Source organism: Arabidopsis lyrata (genome assembly GCF_000004255.2).
Source record: "Arabidopsis lyrata subsp. lyrata unplaced genomic scaffold ARALYscaffold_2, whole genome shotgun sequence".
NCBI lineage: Eukaryota > Viridiplantae > Streptophyta > Magnoliopsida > Brassicales > Brassicaceae > Arabidopsis > Arabidopsis lyrata.
The window spans coordinates 15,154,523-15,175,308 of record NW_003302554.1 but is presented as its reverse complement, the minus strand read 5'-3'; the positions used below and the strand labels follow the sequence as shown (position 1 = coordinate 15,175,308).

The window sequence follows — 20,786 nt, the reverse complement described above, 5'->3', positions numbered from 1 at the left end:
TAGCGGGAAACGGTTTTTTCATACCATCGCAATTGAACTATAACATACTTCGAGTAATCAGAAATTTGAATTTCACACCCGAAATGCATATGCCTACAATTACAACACTGTAACAAGGAAAGAGACGTGTATATACATAATAAGCTCATATTTTTACAAAGGAACCGAGTTTGCGTAATTGTGGAAGTATTAAAATCTCTAACCTAAACCCGAATGATGTTTCATCTCAACCAAAAGACTATAAAAGCATCGTTACACACACACACACACATACACAAACGCCAGACGTACGTTTCGTAGTAAAACTCAAATGCAAAAGAACATAATTTTGTATGACCCGAGCCAGACCAGGTTGGTTCCACGGACTTCTTAACAGTCTGGAAGCGAGTTTGCAGAGGCGTATGGAGAGAAAGTTCCGGCTGATTCACTGTAACGCAGTGGATTGAACGGATAATTTGATGATCCAGCCACTGCAGGTGATGCATCGCTCGGGCTAGGCCTGTACGGTGACATGTACCTCGTGTTGAAAGGGGAGATAGTCGGGTAACCCAGTGACTGTGGAGAAGCCATATGGGAAATGTATGATCTCTGTGATGGTGATGGTGATGGAGAAGCTGCTTGTTGCCTGAGATCCACAGAGCTTCGACTTACGCTTATTGGAGGAGATCGACGGTTAGAGGAAGATTGGAACGATTGTCTGATATAGGATGAGCTCACATATGCGGGAGAGAAAGAGACTGACGACGGTAATGAGCCCATGGAAGGCCCAATCAATAGTGCGGATGATCTGACGGAAGAGTGCAGAGAGGAAGAGGTGAAGGACGATGCAGCGGATGAGAGCAATGGCGTGCTCTCTGAAGCCGGAGGCTCGCCCGTGTTCGTTCTTGCATCCCTTTTGCACACCGGACAGAAAGTTCTCCAAGAGGTTAACCACGAGTCAACACACGCAGCATGAAACTCTGAAAACAAACACGAAGACGGAACGACAGAATTGTTAGTTAGTTCTAAGTTCTAACAAATGTGCTCTGAGTTACAGGATTTCGTATATATATATACTCACTGTGACAGCAAGGTAAGAGCCTGAGCTTGTCTCCAACAATGTAGTCTTCGAGGCAAATAGCGCAAGTGAATGCAGTAGTGTTGTCTTCATGAAACGAGGAGAATATAAGACTCGGCATTGCTTTCACCAAGCGGCGGCTCATACCATGGAACTCACGGACTCGAGAGGACCGAGATGTCCGCCTTCTTATGCGATGCCTACGCACAAAGAAACAAGTAGCAAGAACTGCCGACATTGCAAGCAGCGAAATGAATGAAACCGCCATAATCGACCACGCCGAGTTCTCAAAACTTGGAATCAACCAAACTTTAGTATCGGGAAAACCAGCATAATCCTTCAACACTTCTCCGGTTTCTTTCGTAACGAAAACCGCATGAATCTTTATACCTCCCGAGTTACCTGCCACTGCAAATATCGAAACAATCAAGACCAGCAGACACTAGAATCATAGGATCAAGACATAAACTAAGAAGAATGGTTCATACTTGCAATCAATGTTCCACGGTCTTCATTGTCAAAGATAATTGCAGCTTTAAAACCAGCTCTCTGCGCTTTTCTCACTTTCTCTTCAAAACTACAGCCTCCTCTAACGATTAACACAAAAGGGGAAGTTTCATTGGAGCTCTGTTCTGGTTTGTTCATAAGATTTTGACAAGCGTCAAGAGGCTCTGCCACATAAACTAGTCCAATTTCACCTGTACCCTTCACTGATGGAGCTGCCAATTATGCAAGTAACAGATTAAAAATCTCATATTTTCTCTGCTGCGTTGACCCAATTAGAGATTCAAAAAACTTGTAAAATTCATCCAAAATCTGAATAGATTGCTTATGAAAACAGAGTGATATTGAAGAAACTCACCGAAATTAGCTTCGATGTCATCAAAAGAGAGAGTGATGTTGTTCCTCATCAAAATAACTTTGCTTGAAGCTAAACAAGAAACAGTATAAACGTATAAAAGTAGGACCAAAGCACGATTCATCGTCCCTACCGTGCTTCTTCAACAAAATCGAAAAAAGTTTCAATTTTTTTTTTTGGTTTCTGGAAAATTTCGCGATAAGGGTTTTTTCAGATAATTGACACGTCAGCTTCCATTTAGATCACAAAGTCTAAACCATATCAGGAAACAAATTAAACCCGAGAGAGAGAGAGAGACTCAGATCGTCGAAATACGAGAATGGGAAGTTGAAATTTGGGATCTTTTCTGGAGATTTTTAGGGTTCTTGAAGAGAAGAAAGAGAGAGAGAGAGAGAATAAAGAGATGAGATTTGAAAGCTAATTACTAAAATTGTCTTATGTAGTAATAATATCTGGATTTCTCTGATTCGAGTTTTGTTAGGTTACTTTGTCAGCATTTTACATTATTATTCGCATATATATCGAATGATCGGATAAATGATGAAACTTTAAAATAATTTAAAATGTATTTTTTGTAAAAAGACAGATACACGTAGTAAGTGAGTCATGGTGAGATTGAGAGCTCATGGTTTTGTTTTGTTTGTGGATCCATTGGTTCATTTGTTGGTTTAACAATATTTGTTTATTTCTTAATTCTAAAGATTCATTTGCCAAAAAAAGCATTTATTTTACAATTATAAGGTTTGATCATTATCATATATATATATATATATATATATATGAGTCATTTACAGCAATATAATCACCACACACACAAGTTAATGGTTACACGGATTCAAAAATTTGGTTTTAATTAAATTATACCTAATGGGTTTTAGGTGTTATCTTTGTTTTTAATAAAGGTGTTATCTTTCTTTCTTTCTTCTCGAATAAACAGTCAACAAAAGATGTGGAAAGTTGTATTAAAAAATAGTTTATAATTTGGAACTAATTCTCCAGATAACTTGTATCTGTTCGTAAACTCTTGGAGACAACGGAACATGATGGTCCCTTCCATTCTATCAAAAAATAATTTATTGATTTAAATAAAATTGCTATCCAAAACCATAATACACACATTATTAGTTGTTGTTACTCCTGGTTTTGATAGTATTAAATAATTCACTTTTTGTTTCTTAAACCTTCTAAGATTCGTTATTCGCTTTGTACCTTATGATACATATTAAGAAGGGACAAAAAAACAAGGAAGGGATAGAGAAAATATTGCAAAATTAACCGTTAGTGTTGATTTTAATATAATGGGCCTCTCTTTTTTAGTTTCAGTCTATTCTTAGCGTCGGCCTTAAATAAGCCCATTAACTACGTGAATGTGTATTTGACTATTTGTCATATAAAGCTTGGATATTAGAACCCCATGGCCCATTTAAAAACAAACAAAACAATCACAGTTTTTCTTATTGACCCTTTAATTCGAGTTTTCAAATTAATTGGAAATTGCGATACCAAAGCTCAATTATCAAACAGGGAGTTTGAGTAACCGTGCAGACGCTGGGCTGGCTTGTATTGTATCCTATTTGTCGAAATCGAAATCAACGAGAAGCGGTTTTCTAGAACTTCTTGTGTAACCTGATCGGTATAAATCTCTTATATTATGGCTTTTGGTTGGACACTCTTGGAATGGGGTTATACACTCTAAACACAAATGTTTGTATGTCTTTGACCTGTGTTATTACTTGTTAGCTTAACTTGGGGTTTGATCACATTCACATGGTTCACGCTCGATCTTTTATATCATTAAGGCATTAAATATATCCAGTTATCTTGCATCTCAAAAAGTCAAAATCACACTCTTTCCCTGTCAAAGTTTTATTACTGTATTATTTACATGGATTCAAACTCGTATAAAATATGTTGGTAAATTTTTAGTAATTTGATGAAATGAGCCTGACCTAGTTTCTTGATGATTACTATCCACTATGCAGACAATCCTTCGTAAATGTATGCAATTCAAGATTACTAACACTATTAAATAACCACCGGCTTATGGTATGTTGTAGAAAATACTCTTAAGTGAAAGAATAATATCAGCTTGTTTGTCTCTCAAGAAACTTGATTTAATTTTTCAGATTTGATGCTTCTAATGATCCATATATATATATATATAGTACAATTTCTTTAGTATATTGTTTTCCATGTGCTAAAGAGAGCTAAAGAGAGGACATGATGGTGGATGATGATAATGGTGTCTTTAGTCTCAAGCTACACATCTTAGAGCGGTCCATCTTGTCTCATCCAATTTTCATTTATTATGTATAAAATATGCACATGCCCATTGCCCACACACATATGCGAATGCGAGTGTTGAATATTTACATCTATAAGTTATATTCTTTCCCCATAAAAATAGTCACTACTTATTTGAACACTTCAAAATCTGATTAGGATAGAAATAAACCGAGATAGTTAACACTTCAAAATCTGATTAGGATAGAAATAAACCGAGATAGTTAACACTTCAAAATCTGATTAGGATAGAAATAAACCGAGATAGTTATCACTTTTGTGATGCTTTTCCATCAGTTTTATGGATACCAAATGTGCTCATGATACATTTAGGGGTCTATTGTTCAAACTATATGGCGTTATAATATTCAGGCATAAGTCAATAATGTAAAAGCAAACACGCGAATACATGTAGCAGACAAATGACAATGATGAAAGTAATGTTCATATTAATTAGAGAATTGGTCATCATTAATATCCCACGTTTTTTTAGGTTATTTGGTTCCCACTAATTCCTCTCAGTGCTCCAACTCCAAACTTACTTAGATCCAACGAAAACAGCAACCTGATATCAAAAAAATCTTACTAAATTTCACTTCTTTTTCTTTATTTTGGTTTTAAATTTCACATTTTTTGAGCACCACAGATTGTGATAATGCCCCATTTATCGTAGGTATTGTTTTTTTTTTTTAAAATACATAAATGTTTCCATTGCAAAAATACGCAAAAAAAAATTGCAATTTGAGATTTATTAGCGTAAAAACAATCGATAATTGGCAATAGTAAGGTGGTGGTGTTTGCGAGTTGACTACGGACCTTACACTATGAGCAATATGATTGTTACAAATACGGATTAAAATATAAAGAGAAGATAAAATGGAACAATCTCGTGGCAATTATTATATTATTTACCAATACATTGCAAACTGGTTTCACAAATCCTAAGTAAACCAAGACAGCAACAGGTACAAACCTCTTGGAATGAGTTCCCAGCCTGAAGTTTTAACATATATTTGCATTGCGTGACACATTTGTCTATATATTTAAACCAAAACATTATATTATATTATTAATTTGTACGCTAAACCAAACAACTTGATTATAAAAAAAGTTCATAATCTATATCTTAAGCATGATCAAGACATGTTAACTACAGCTTGGGACATAAATGTGAACAATCTATTCAAATATTACATCATGTGAGTTGCGTAACATTCGGATGGAGAAACAGTACTTGAGTACGCAATTATGAATTGTCATTGATATTTGACTTTTGACTTCAATTTTTCACTGCATAGTGCAGATAGTAATATGTTGCATATGTGTACTACATACTATTTATTTCTACAGGGTCCCTAAAATTTAATGACATAATTATCTTATGACCACGAAAAATAAAGTTAACAGCAGAAACCCAATTCACACATGTGTAAAAAAAACGCAGATAAATTCTCGATAATGAACATAATTTTTGATACATTTTCTTGATAAAACTTTTTCAATACAATGAGAATTGAAAAGATTACTTAATTCATTACTTTGAAAAAGAACTATTTTTATTAATCTAATGTGATAATCTGCCCACCTTTAATAGTTCGATTTTAAAACAAGTTTTATACTATATGCCACCAGGACATGTGAAGAACGGATATTATTATTTTATTTTATTTTGATAAAAACCGGATATTGCATTACATAGTTCAGATCTTTTTTTTGTTAAAAAACATGTTCAAATTTTCATTTATACAAATTATTATGTATGATTGTATTCTAAAACTTATCATTTATTTGAAATACTGTTGTATTTTACTAGAATTTTTGGAATAATTGATCCACTTTTCTAAAATAATGAAAATTAAAAAAAATTCAAATTATTCATTGGTAGTTTGGTGGTACGAATGTGAATTTTTCCACGGAAGTCATTTTGATATCACAAATATGGGAAAGTGGGGTCCATTTTACCCCTAAACAAGACGAGACAGTGTCTTTATTAACAATATAAATAAAGACAGAAACTCCATCTAATTACTAAGATTTTTTTGTTTATATTTAATTTGAAACGTATAAAATACATGGTGCAAACTTCACCAAAAAAAAAATACATGGTGCAAAGACATGCATGGTGGCTCAACAACTTTATTATTATATTGCCTTATGCTAACAATAATAATGAAAGATCCATTTCTTTAGAGACTTCCAAAACTCTATGAAAATACTAAAATTCACAGCTCAAGTCCCTAGGCATGCTAAAATAACATCATTTTCTAGGCATGCTAAAATGACATCATTTTCTAAATGGTAAAAAAACAACAAAATCAGCTGTCAGTACAAACTCATGTCCTTGTTTAACAAGTTAATCAATGTTATTGTGTATTTATTTGCACATATATATATAGCTTAGCTTGCTCTCACATGGAATGGAATTGGAAACTAGCTAGAGATCACAGAATGACAGAATCTTCACACTTGGTTCCACCAAATTTAAATAATTGAACACGAATATAAATATAATTATTTTAAGTATAAAAAATTATCACACACAATATGTAAGTGAATATGCCAATATGGATTTATGGTTACAACTTATAAGTAAATAAAGTCTCTGAACTATATTACATTCGTGATACGATCTAAAGAGGAAAAAAAAAAAACACAAACTCATAAACCCATATAATATGTCACATTCAGAGAAAATTATACAGAATTTAACACAAAAAAAGGACAAAAATATATAGTAAATCACCAAATACGAACAAATCAACGGCGACGACGTGGAAGAAGAAGATTATCGTACGAAGCAGCTTTTCTTGATCTTGGAAGATAAACAATGGACTCTGAAACTGCACAAGTTCTCCGACAAGAACCGTAGAGATTCACTAACCCAAACCTGTCTCCGAAGCTGTTCTTTGACAACACCTTGCTCGGACCACCGGAATTTCCTCGAAACCTCCGATCTACGTCTTCACCACCTTCAACGTCATCGTCGTCGTCACTGTTTGTTCCTTCGTCTTTGGAACATTCCAACAACGCAGCCGCGAAGGGATCTCTTACGGTAACGGGGAAGTTGTTCTTCTTACTGGAATTGTTAGGTTTAGGTTTTTTTCCGGTGGTCGGAAAGGAAAGATTCCGGTGAGGAGGAAGGGGTAGTATATTTGAAGATTCATTGTTTAGACGGTTGTTGAGTCTATGAGAGTAGTCTTTTGGTTTTCCGGGAAGTTGTTCCCAGGAGAAAGGAACGCCGAGGAGACGGAGAGGAGTCGCCGGAGAATTTAGAGGAGAGTCGCCTGGAAACACTAGGGAGCTAGAGGAGCAGGAGGAAAAAGATGAGAAGGAAGAAGAAGAAGATAAAGATCTCCGTGATGAAATGGATGACTTCGCCGGAAAGTTGACCGGATCGGATCGTTTGGATACATTTCGGGTTCTTGAAGAATCCATGAGGAAGAAGAAGAAGAAAAAGAAAGAGATAATGTGATCCAGAGAGAAACTCTGTTTTTTTGGCCTTTATTGGTTTGTTCTCCTCTGAGACTTCTTTTTAAACTGTGGAAAATTATAAAGGACATAATTGCCCCATTAATTTTTGTTTTTTCTTTTGTTTATTCAACTAATTGTAATTACTATAGTGACAAAAAAGGCTAAACTGTTACAAAAATCAAACTCTTGAATATTGAATGGAGCTTATAAGTCATTCAATCACTACCATAAAGTAATTGAATAGTTTGAAGTAGTGGAATGGTTTGGAGTAGTGGAATAGTTTGGAGTAGTAGAATGGTTTGGTGAAATTATTTGGTACTATAAATATGCTCTTCCACTCCATTGTAAGATACACCATTGATTCACTTAACAAAGAAATGTATAGTTTCTTCCCACATTATTACTCTCTTTCCCTTATATTTCTATCTCTTTAAATAATTTTATTATTATACCATTTTCAACATAAATGATCGATAGAAAATTTACGATACATTATTTTTCTTAATTATAACATAATTATCACATCTAAGTATTATTATTTTGTTTCTAGTCAACCTATAACTATTTTGTAACGTTATTTATACGCTTGCAATCTAAAGTTTTTATATGAATGTGGTGGATTAAGAACTTTTAGGTTGGTGGAAATAATACGCACGGAAACTTAAACAGAAGATTAGATTTTGGTAGATGTGGTTGTATTAGTGGACTAAGAGAAACATCTCATTTTATTTGTTGAAAATTCTGAAAATGCAAGTAAAGATGAATTAAAGAGTGAGAATGGCGACCCCATGGGATTGATGGGCTTAGACGTTAGAGATGAAAGGGTTTACAAAAAAAAAAAAAAAAAAAAAAGACGTTAGAGATGAAAACGACATAGACATTGTGTGAAGCCACTAGAGGGACATGAACTTTTAAGTTCATAAATAGAATACTATTAGTTTTTGAAAATTATGCCGAGTATATGAGTCAATATAGATAAACAAAAACAAATAATTTTATAGATTGATATGACAAACCTTACATGTGAGTAATTTACCACGTAGAACAAGGTAAGAAGACAGTAGAATTACACAATAGTTAGTTACAAACTTGTGTTAATGTCTTAATGATATGACCTGAAGATGGATTATATATAATTATAGTGCTTTTATCGCATTTTTTAGTATCAGTACTAAACATGTTATCTAAGCTTCATTGCCTATATTTTGCTAGGCTAGTTTAGTTGTTGAGTAGTCCTCATGTACAAGGATTCCATGGTTAAGCTTCGGTGTAGAACCCATGGGAAACAATCTATACGAGTTCTTTTGGTACTTTTAGCACTTCCTAGTCTCTAAAATTTTGTTCTGTTATTGACCAATCTTCAAGCTTTTTGTCATTTGATTAAACTTTTCACTACTATCAATTCAAAATGGTTTAAACTAAGTAACTTTAGAATCGAAGGTCCATACAAATGCACCAATTACATGTGAAAGCAAATCATAGCACACTTGTCAAAACCGGTTTTAAATAATTCTGGTTGTGTAATCAAATAGTTTAAAGTACCACAACATAAACAAATTAACAAACCTTACCCATTTTTGGTCGCACCTTACCTATCTTTAAAATCTAAATTTTGTGAAGAATATTTACAGACAAATATGATATATATTTTACAATTATAAATAACACCCATAATATTCTTGAGCCGCCTCTGACTAGATAGATACAACAACATCTTTTGAAATTAATAATATGACTTTGCCCATTCGTATGGAGAGCGTTAGGTCGCTGGTCTGGTCACATTCAAAAAAGAAGAAAACAAAGAGATTTCTTTGCCAATGGCACATGACACATTGTCATTACATGGGCCCTATGGCCCCTAACTACTAAGCCTCGTGATATTTGGATAGTCCGGGTGGGTGGTCCAGTTGAATGGGATTAAGATCTTTGGGTAATATATAAAGGATGTGGCAATCCTTAACTCTTGAGCTAGCTTTTGGATTAAGTTATGCCACATTCCTAATATGGTATCAAAGCCCAAGGTTGGCCCAACAAGCAAATTCCCACAAAAATGGTTTCCCACCTATGTGGCCCATATAAGTGGCATGTCTTGTTGAATTTCCGAGATGTTGGGCTTGGACTGTTTTCCGTTGGACCGTTTCCCAGCCACATCTCGAGGAGGCCTATTAGAATGCCCCACATTGCTTGAGATTAGGATCTTTGGTTAATATATAAAGGATGTGGCAATCCTTAACTCTCGAACTAGCTTTTGGGTTAAGTTATGCCACATTCCTAATAGTTAAAATATGGTCTCGATGAGTTATTTGTTTTGTTTAGTTTTCTGCCCTTCAAGTTTGTAACTTTTGTCCGTTCTATGTTTTGAGGAAACAAAGTTTGTTTCATTGAAGCATTTATATGTACAATATCATACGCAAAGAAATTACCAGCAAAGTTTCTCAAAGACTTGGAATCATATTGAGATTTATGTTTTTGGTCGTAACATTTTGGGCTCAATGGGTCAATTAAAAATTACAAGTAGGCTCAAATCGAGCTAACATATTGGTACCCAACTATCTTCATAGCCCATTTGTCTTTTCTCTAGTGAGTAACGATACTATATTTTTTGGTCGAGATTCACTGTACATTTTTATCTACTTTATGCTTGTGGATGTCAATTTTTAATTATAGTCCAACCAAATTTTAAGAAAACTAATTACCGGACTTGAACAAATTCAAATTGACAACTACTTAAATTTCAAATTTTAATTGCTATTAATCTAGCGTCTTAACTTTTTCTCTGTAAATTGAAAAAGATTCATTGTAGTTAAGAGAAAATGTGTAATCTCTATAAAATTGTAGACGGTAGACCGTAGAAGAGGCTATTCTTTGATCAACAAATACTAAATTCAGTAAATATAGAGACCTATATTCAGGGAAAAAACTAAAACAGACTAACAAAGAAACCGTATGAAAGAAAGAAGAATCCAAAACTAATTTATATTGCCGTGACGTAATTGTCATACTCATATAATAAAGTGTACTCAAAAGAAAATGAACGAGGGGGATGCTCACTTCGTTCGTCATGGCCATAAGTGGATCATGTGGTCCAAATTCTCTGTACATATATCTCTCACACCTTTTTTTAATAACAACAGGGCGTCACAACCACGCGCCGTCGTCGAATGTGGTCTTAACTAAACCCATGTTCGAAGAAAGGAAAATCTAAGCAGCACAGTCACACACACAAGTGATGAATCATGAATGATCTAAAATTGGATCTGAGTTTAGAAAAGAAAGGACAGTGTTGAGTGGGTGTGACACGCGTCGCCGTCATCAGTTTTGGAGTGGGACACCATCGTTAAAACTAAACTGATCTAAGCCATTCATTGTTTGTGTCTCTCTGCGAAAGGACTAAATTATATGATCCCGAGAAATCTGTTACGTATTTTTCTTCACTTTGACTTTTGAGAGTGTTTGAGTTATGGTTATTTGTACAATTACAGTCACGTCATGGTCAACGCTTAGACTCTACTCAATCGGTTTTTTTTTCCTTAACACAGAATATGAGAACGGTCTTTAAAACAATGTCGTGACGGCTCTAAAACGCACCACCGTAACATCCTTGTAAAAGCACGCCTTCTTGATCACTAGATACAATGTTTACACAATATACATTTTGTTACGTGAATGTGAAAAAACAAAATGTAATCGATTAGTATGCCCATGCACAAGATTAACAAAAAAAAAAGAAGGCTGGTTATATATATATAAAACATTCGTAAGACAGCTACTACACATGCTTTGTCATATTGAGCCACACGCAGAACATGATGAATACAGCAATATTTATTTTTGTGTGTACATATCTTTATCCCAATCGTCTTATATCTTCGTACGCATACCATATTTGAATTGATCCACCGGTGACCGGTCTAAGGAACAATCGGCTCTAAGGAGTCGATAAGTTTCTTTCATTCGTCTGAGTCACGACTTGTAATTTTGAGTTAAGTCTGACGTGTAAATTTGTGGTTGTCATATTCGAAAATTTAGTTTCATTGTAACACGTTTTATAAAGTTTTTTTTTTTTTTTTTCATTTTAGATTTAACCAACTGTGTCTGTAAAATAAAAGGTTAAATGTAGGTAGCCTCGTATATATCAATGCGGCAAAATTATGTTTTCAAGACATGCAAAAATTGTTAAAGTAATTTTGAATTTTCTCATTTTGTTCTTTCCAACTTAATGGAATAGCAACAAAAAAAAAAACTTATGCAGCTTTGAACGGTTTAGAATTTATACATAAAAATACATGGTATCAATGTATCCACATATATCCCAATAAATCCAAATAGAAATCGCCTGTGCCAGAAAAAATGGATGTCGATTTGAAATTCTATTAGAACTATGAAAATTTGCCTCAAAAAAAAGCCAGCACAATGTATATGTTTTATATGTATCTCTGGAATTAAAAGAGAAGTGGCAAAAAAGGAGAAAGTTGAAAAAAAAATTCTTCTAAAACATTTGCAGTATATATATATACAGCCATCTAAATTGTTTTAATATGTTTTGATTAAATATAAAATCATTTAATGTAAACTAAATTGATGATTAAGAAATTAATTTCTATAATACAAATATATTTATATAAACCTAAAGTTTCCTCCAAAATATTCAACCAATAATATTAAATAAAAATGTTATTTATAGATTTTTATTAAATAAATAATATAATTTCTAATTGTTTTAATTAATTGAATTAATAGCTAGTAAGACCAATTAATTTAACCAATCAATTAAAATAAATGTAATTTAAAACCTACTATATGATAAAAGAAATCAATTGCTTTAAATAATTAAAATTTAAATTAATTTTAACAGTTTAAGGAAGAAAAAAATTATAATTAAAAATTGTAACACATACAAAGTCCACTAGTATAAATCCAATCATAAACTATATGATGCACACCATTTATTTTTTATAATTTGGATTTTATATACTTAAGTATAGAGTTATAATTGAGATTTTATATTGTAAAGTATAGAGTTTTTTTTAAAGAGACATTTGTAGGGTTACAAAAATAATTAATGGTTTAACAGTTTTGCATTTTATAATTATTGGAAAATTATATATTTAGAGTTTTTAAATTATAAATGATTCACATAATTAATATAAATATATATATAATTATATACTTAAAAGAGTATATATTTTGTTGACTTGAACTAATAATTAATGGTTTTGGCAGTTTGCATTTTATAATTATTAAAAAATCATATATTTAGATATGTTAAATTATGTATAATATAAAATTATATTAAATATTTCAAAATTAATTATGTGCCATACATTATGTGGGTAATTACTAATTACAAAGTTAACTAAAAAAAGATAAAGGAAATAAACACATACTAACACATAATAAAGTATTTGCACAATTGTCATGATGATTAATAGTCTTCCATATATGTCTTTCCTTTTTTCCAAAAAATAAAGATCAGGTGGATTCTAAATTTGACAATTAGAGTGGAAAAAACAAATTAAAATTTCTGTAAAGAGCAATAAAGTATATTCGATAAAAAAAGAAAACAATAACAATGATCAGAAAAAAAAAAGGCTGGCAGAAAATTGAAACATGAAAAAGAAAGGCTGGAAAAAAATTGAAGAAATTTAAAGGGGCTAATTACACTACAAAGCAGAAAAAGGCAAAAAAACACTAAAACACTTTTTATTAATTCCTTTCAGCAGTCGCCAGATGGCATTATGCGTTTTGCCACGTGTTATTTTCTCAATGACCATTCGTTTGCTGACGTGTCACCCACTTGCTTTGCGTTCAACTTCTTCTCCTTAAATACAGCTCTCACCATCTCTTCTTCAGCTTTCTTCATTTTCACATCTCTCTCTCTGTTTTTTTTTTAACTCCGTTTAAATTTTCCGTCTGAATTTTACAAAGGAAGACCAATGTCAGGTTTTGACGGCGTTGAAAATCAAATGAACGGTCCAGATTCATCTCCTCGTCTCTCTCAAGATCCTCGTGACACTCGCTCATTATCATCTTCTTGTTTCCCAATCACCCTCAAGGTTTACACAACGAAACTCAGATTATCAATTTTTAATTCGTATTTTTTTAGATTTAAAACACACTAATTCATTGTTGACTAGTTTTGACTCTGTTTTTTTTTGGTTTCTTGAATTAGTTCGTCGATGTGTGTTACCGAGTCAAGATCAATGGCATGAGTAGCGATTCTTGTAATTTCAAGAAATTTTTAGGACTAAAACATCAACCGTCCGATGAGACAAGATCAACGGAGGAGAGGACGATACTAAGCGGTGTCACCGGAATGATATCCCCCGGCGAGTTTATGGCCGTTCTTGGACCATCGGGAAGTGGTAAATCAACGCTACTAAACGCAGTCGCAGGGAGACTCCATGGATCAAACCTCACCGGAAAAATACTCATAAACGATGGTAAAATAACGAAACAAACATTAAAACGCACCGGATTTGTAGCCCAAGACGATCTTCTTTACCCTCACTTAACCGTACGTGAAACCTTAGTTTTCGTCGCCTTGCTTCGTCTTCCTCAAAGTCTAACCAGAGACGATAAAATCAGAGCCGCTGAATCGGTTATATCGGAGCTTGGTTTAACGAAATGTGAGAACACAGTCGTTGGAAACACTTTCATTAGAGGGATCTCTGGTGGAGAAAGGAAACGAGTGAGTATTGCTCATGAATTGCTTATAAACCCGAGTCTTCTTGTTCTTGATGAGCCTACTTCGGGTCTTGATGCTACCGCGGCGCTCCGGTTGGTTCAGACTCTTGCGGGGTTGGCTCATGGGAAAGGAAAGACGGTTGTTACGTCGATTCATCAGCCGTCGAGTCGTGTGTTTCAGATGTTTGATACTGTGCTGCTTTTGAGTGAAGGAAAGTGTTTGTTCGTCGGGAAAGGAAGAGACGCCATGGCTTACTTTGAGTCCGTCGGATTCTCGCCGGCGTTTCCTATGAATCCGGCTGATTTTCTTCTTGATCTTGCTAACGGTACGTCCTCTTTTAAATGATTTATTTTATTTTATTTCATGAAGCTTTCATATATATACTGTACTAACACGATTATTAACTTAATCATTATCTTATTGAAATAACCGAATATTTTACTACATGATTAGAGCTATGATTCCCGTTTTATATTTAATTTGCGTGAAAGTATTCTTACACGAATTGACTGATGATAGGATAAAAAAAACTTTTTTAAAAAGAAATCATATTTATACGTGTATACGTATACGTATAATATGGATCTTTGATAGTGTTACTGTTACCATGCATAATAGTCATGTGGGGATGAAAATAACAGCTCGACCCCAAAAAAAGAGAGTAATAAATGCATGTTTATGATCGTTATCGCCGACGTACGATGAGAGCTATACAAGTCCAAGTTTTGATGTGTCCCTCGTTGACGCTGGTCGTCGTGGTGGCTACAAATTTAATTACTTGATTATGGCTTTGTGTTTGGACTTAAACTAGCACTAATCTATAGCTATTACATTAGTACGGTTCTAACATTAGATTATACTAATAAAACATACATATATAAAAATGGTAAAGGGACTTATATAGCATCCTTTTTTCTCACCGTTTTTTACCAAGAATTGTTTATTCTAAAGTTTAATAATTATGGGCAATTGGGGATACGTGTTATGTTTTTTCTTTCTATTTTTTAGAGTATGATTTTTGTATGCCGCAGATTTTTGGGGTCTAAAATTTTGGCATATTATATATCATTTGAATAAATGTTATTCCCTGCTTTATATAAAAAAAACTTATTGCATTACACATTTATACACTAGTAAACCATGCTTTTTATTTATTTTTCCACGGATAATAAAAACAGAAGAAAATGATCTTTATTTTGTTTTCTAAAAACGGGTTTATAGAAAAACACCACGTGTCTAACTGGTTACAAGATGACGTATGGTTTTAGCTATGGGCAATGGGCATTGTGTTTTCTGTTTCCTCTTTATCCAACTTTTTCAAAAATTAGTTCTTCTTTTTTTCGCACTATCCAATCTTTTTCGTTTTATCTCTTACTATCTTTTTATGTTTTCCCAATAATTCTTATTCTCCTTTTCTTCAGCCAACTTTAAAAAACAACATCCTTTTGGCTTTTACATTCTTTTGATCAAAGTAGTCTTCTCACACTCTTTCTCTCTACTTTTGTTTTTAATCTATTTTTTTGTGTAGCGTTTGAGCCCACACGTAGGTTCAGGCGCGTGGTTTTTATTGTCTGCACTTGCGTATTTCCATAAATCCTGATTTGGGAAACTTTACTTTACTGGGTAACCGCCTAAGAGAAACCTATCACACTCGCATTAGCGCGTGGTGTTCATTCTCTTTTCTCTCAATCCTCATCGAAGAAATAAACATAGAGCTTTGGGAATTGGAATATTCAGTGTACTCTTAACTCAGTTTCAGTGTATTTTGTGTCTCATTATGATTGATTACAAGAAAACCTTCATGGGTATTTGCATTCTTTCATAGTCAACTACTTCTCTTGAAAACAAACAATATTTTCACTTAGGAAATAGAAAAGGACTTCTCGGAAATTAACGATCTTAAATCTAAAGAGACATATCCTTGAGGTCACGTTAATTTATTCCAATTCGTCCTTGCTTATCTCAAACAAGGCAGTAAGTACCAAATAATGGTACGAATGTTTTGACGTTTTAGGCATATAAATGAGTTAAAAATGTGGACCAAACTTATTTTCGTTTGGTCATTCAGTGTTCTGATGATAAATATTCACTCATTCATTCATTGTCCATATGTAACTAGGGACATGCATCATACACATACATACCCATGCTTTAATGTTTTTTTTGGGGATTGCTAATAGAGGTAATGACTAATTATGTTACCCAAGACAAAACAAATCACATGTCTTCGTCGTTGACTTTTCATTTATAGTAGGAGTCTATTAATTTGGGAAAATCTTCACCAAATGTATGTATGTGTATATATATGCACATGGTATGTTACGTATGTATATTTTGGTGACGCCATAGTAAGAAGGCATTTAATAAGATGGGGGAATAAAATTGGCACATATAAATAGTTTGTTGCGCACGATGGCATATATACAGTAGTATTAGATTTAATAGTTTGGTGGGTATTAAGTTCTTTTTCTCCACGAACCATATGCTTCACATTCAATCTTTCTTTGTATTATTTTCACTAAGAAAAAAGCTCATTTTATTGAACCAACCATTCACATGACCATTTGATCTATTTCATGAATCATGAGTATATATAAACTATATATTATATACTTGTGCATGTATGTGATGTTCCATGGGTGGAAAGTTGATAATCACATTCACTTGCATGATCTACTAAGCAAGAATCTTCTTTGAATAATTATTTCGTTATTAGAAAGATCAACTTTTTTTTGCTATTTTTCATGAGGAGCGGTTAGGATATTGTTGAAACGTTATTAGAAAGATCAATTTTTTTTGCTATTTTTCATGAGGAGCTGTTAGGATATTGCTTTCAACGTCAAATTACAACAGTAAACTCCACTTGCTCTAACTTATTATAATCAATTTGAAAGAAAAGAACAACAGAATTAAATTTTCTTTTCCAAAATTATTGCTTTTCCAAAAGCTGGCTTATGACATTTCATGATTACACTTGTCGAGTATTTGACTATGCATTGCTCATTTATTTATTGACTTTCTCAAACTTTTGTTCTACGAAAGTTTCAATTTTAATCTTGTTGATAATCCTCGTAAGAAAAAAGCTTAACACGTGTTAGGAAATACTAAATATTCACCTTATTTTGCATAAGCTTATCTTAGGGAAAGTTAAACTCAATAGATTATTTGATGCTCAAACTTTTCCGTTTAAAAAAAAAAATTGGAATCGATGAAGAAGCTAAAATTAAGAACCATAGTGGCGACCTTATGCTTTCTTGGGTGGACTCTCTCGTCTCTCCACCTTGATTGGTCAGCTTTACTTGCAAATCAGATCTCCATTACTTATTAACTAGTCAATTTATTAATTTAAAGATGTTTACTTTTGTTTGATTAATAAAATAATGGGTCCAACATAGTGTCAAAACCTGTTTAAGTATAATTGTTTGGTCGGTCCAAAGAACACGATTGGCTGATTCGGTAACGCCTCTGTTCGGTTCAATGCCACTTTGAATTGTCTTTTTCTTTTTATAATTAGGTTAATTAAATAATTATCTATACTAGCCAATTAAGTTTCGTCTATTTGGAATTTTGGATGATACCTTGAGTGGTTCTAATTCTGATTGGTAGATTAATTAATTAACCGCTAGGATATTTTGTCTTATGAATTTATTATTTTTGAGTGGTGTGTCATCGTAAATGCTAATGTCACAAATGGTTACAAAACATAAAATTTTTTGGTATATATTTATCTCTAAGCTGATTGATTTTCTTTAATAATGCAGGAGTTTGTCAGACAGACGGTGTAACCGAACGCGAGAAGCCAAACGTGAGACAAACGCTGGTCACGGCTTATGATACATTGCTAGCCCCACAAGTCAAAACTTGTATCGAAGCGTCACATTTTCCTCAAGAGAACGCGCGTTTTGTGAAAACGCGAGTAAGCGGCGGTGTAATAACAACATGTATTACAACATGGTTTAGCCAACTCTGCATTCTCCTCCACAGACTTTTAAAAGAACGGCGTCATGAATCTTTCGACGCACTTCGAGTTTTCCAAGTCATCGCGGCTTCGTTGCTTTCTGGTCTTATGTGGTGGCACTCTGATTATCGAGACGTACATGTAAGTACTATTAAACATTATTCAAACAAAACATTTTCTTGGTTTAGTTTTGCGTTTTTGCTAATAATAATGCTGTCACAGGATCGACTAGGCCTACTCTTCTTCATATCCATCTTTTGGGGAGTACTTCCATCATTTAACGCGGTCTTCACATTCCCGCAAGAACGTGCAATTTTCACTCGAGAGCGTGCGTCCGGTATGTACACACTCTCTTCTTACTTCATGGCCCATGTGCTCGGATCCCTCTCCATGGAGCTCGTTCTTCCGGCAGCATTCTTGACGTTAACTTATTGGATGGTCGATCTACGCCCCGGGCTAGTCCCATTCCTCCTCACCCTCTCCGTGCTCTTACTATACGTTTTAGCGTCACAAGGACTTGGACTTGCCCTTGGTGCAGCGATCATGGACGCTAAAAAAGCGTCTACAATCGTAACCGTGACAATGCTAGCGTTTGTCTTAACCGGTGGTTACTATGTCAACAAAGTGCCATCCGGAATGGTGTGGTTGAAATACGTTTCCACAACATTTTATTGTTACCGTCTTTTAGTGGCGGTCCAATATGGGAGTGGGGAAGAGATATTGCGAATGCTTGGATGTGATTCGAAGGGTAAGCAAGGAGCGGGTGCGGCGACATCGGCTGGATGCCGGTTTGTGGAAGAGGAAGTGATCGGAGATATTGGTCTATGGACGAGCGTTGGTGTTTTGTTTTTGATGTTTGTTGGGTATAGAGTATTGGCATATCTAGCTTTGAGGCGTATTAAACATTAAATAAAATGAGAGAGGGGAGGAATTTAAATAAATAATGAGTGGGTAAAATTTAATTTTTAGGGCTTTAATTCGGAATGTTAAGACGTCGCTAATTGTAATTTTGCGGTTTAGCGACGGGTTTAGGTGTTGAATGGTTCAGTTTTTAACATGTGAAAATGAAAATGACAAGTATTTTTAGTTGAATTATAATAAAATTTATATTCCGCCTAGAATATGCTTTTTTCAATTAGTAAAGACAGACCCATATGACTCTGCAAACTCTGTCATGTTTATGGCCCATGGGCTTGTTAAAGGCATAATGTTTTCGATTTTTATATATATTAGATCATGACCCGCCCGTACGTGTGGGGTTTGATATTTTAAAATTTTTTTAACAAAATTTAATTCAATATAGATTATTTTGTTGTTTTATGATATATATATATTTTAGTGTATTAGATCTGGATCCACGTACGTGTAGAAATATTTTTATAGAAATTGTTATATAGATTTTAAAAATATAAAATATTTTGTTGTATTAGTGTACTTCGTAATAATATAAATATTATAAAGTTAGAATAATGAACAAAAAATTCAGTTGCGTTAATGCATAATTATATTTTAAGATCTGGACTAATTTAGTTGCAAAAGTTAAATGGTGTTACATTTTTATTTTCTTAACTACTCAAAACAGTTCTAACAGTTTGATTACATATGTTAAATAGAATATGAATTCGGTTTTAGTTTGGATTATTTCATTTATATTAGCAAGACGTAACTATTTTGGAACAGGAAACATATCCTGTCCGGTATCTGTCATAAATTCTTTGTCCCATAAACTGTCACGTACACGTAAAATACAAATATTACAGTCCCATATCTGTCATAAATAGAGTATGTGTAACTGAAAACGTACGTACATGGTTATGTGTAAACAAATTTATTTTATATAGTGCTTATAACCCGAACTCATACCAGTTTGGTATTTAGTTTGATTTTTAATATATGTTCCCCTTCCATCTCGTCTCGTAATTTCTATTTCCATTTTATTCCATTAAAATTATACTCCAAATTCTTGTTTGCTTACCTTTAAATATCATACAATATTACAATATATACTGTGAGTTTTGCGGATTAATATGTATGCTCTTAAAATTATAAATATATTTTAACAAATTTATTAATGTTTCTAGCTAAATTTTGCATATTTTTCTTTTCATTGTTTAATCATAATTAATTCGATTTTTTGGACTAAAACTAAATTTGAGATATATCTATAAAAGGGATAAGCTATTGCTGCATAATTTGTTTTGAATGCAAAATATATAATTAGTTCACATTATTTTGAAAACTGTGTGCAATATATTTAGGATTGGTGTAAAGAAGATCCGGTTGAGAAGAAAAAAAGAAAACACAAAATATTTCGAAATTAATATGTACAATCTATTGTTTAGATATTTCCGAAACTTGCTCTAAATGAATGCCCAATATCGTTTTTTTCAGAAATTGTGAAATAAAATTTTGTTTTATATTTCAAAATTTGTGAAAATATTATAACAAAACTGAGTCTTAAATATTTGTA

General features: G+C 33.3%; 3 protein-coding genes across 4 annotated transcripts; 1 reads left to right on the top strand and 2 right to left on the bottom strand.

Moving 5' to 3' along the window:
• Window positions 1-110: 110 nt before the first annotated feature.
• On the bottom strand, window positions 111-2,631 carry LOC9323468 (receptor homology region, transmembrane domain- and RING domain-containing protein 2). Of its 2 annotated transcripts, none has more exons than XM_002887358.2 (4): window positions 1,920-2,631; window positions 1,546-1,776; window positions 1,061-1,465; window positions 111-959 (listed from the first exon to the last, which is right to left on the bottom strand). In XM_002887358.2, exons 1-4 carry the CDS (start codon window positions 2,038-2,040, stop codon window positions 370-372), a joined length of 1,347 nt encoding a protein of 448 aa, XP_002887404.1. In that variant the 5' UTR covers window positions 2,041-2,631; the 3' UTR covers window positions 111-369. The 2 variants fall into 2 exon arrangements, with proteins under 2 accessions (XP_002887404.1, XP_020890550.1); XM_021034891.1 differs by having other exon boundaries at window positions 1,061-1,459; window positions 1,920-2,402.
• Window positions 2,632-6,746: 4,115 nt separating this feature from the next.
• LOC9324919 lies at window positions 6,747-7,831 on the bottom strand. Its single transcript, XM_002887357.2, has one exon. It carries the CDS (start codon window positions 7,632-7,634, stop codon window positions 6,957-6,959), a length of 678 nt encoding a protein of 225 aa, XP_002887403.1. The 5' UTR covers window positions 7,635-7,831; the 3' UTR covers window positions 6,747-6,956.
• A 5,474-nt stretch (window positions 7,832-13,305) lies between these two features.
• LOC9324918 (ABC transporter G family member 25) lies at window positions 13,306-19,408 on the top strand. The gene is made up of 4 exons (XM_021035359.1): window positions 13,306-13,726; window positions 13,843-14,683; window positions 18,120-18,457; window positions 18,539-19,408. The coding sequence occupies exons 1-4, from the start codon at window positions 13,607-13,609 to the stop codon at window positions 19,223-19,225; spliced, it is 1,986 nt and encodes a 661-aa protein (XP_020891018.1). The 5' UTR covers window positions 13,306-13,606; the 3' UTR covers window positions 19,226-19,408.
• Window positions 19,409-20,786: the final 1,378 nt, after the last annotated feature.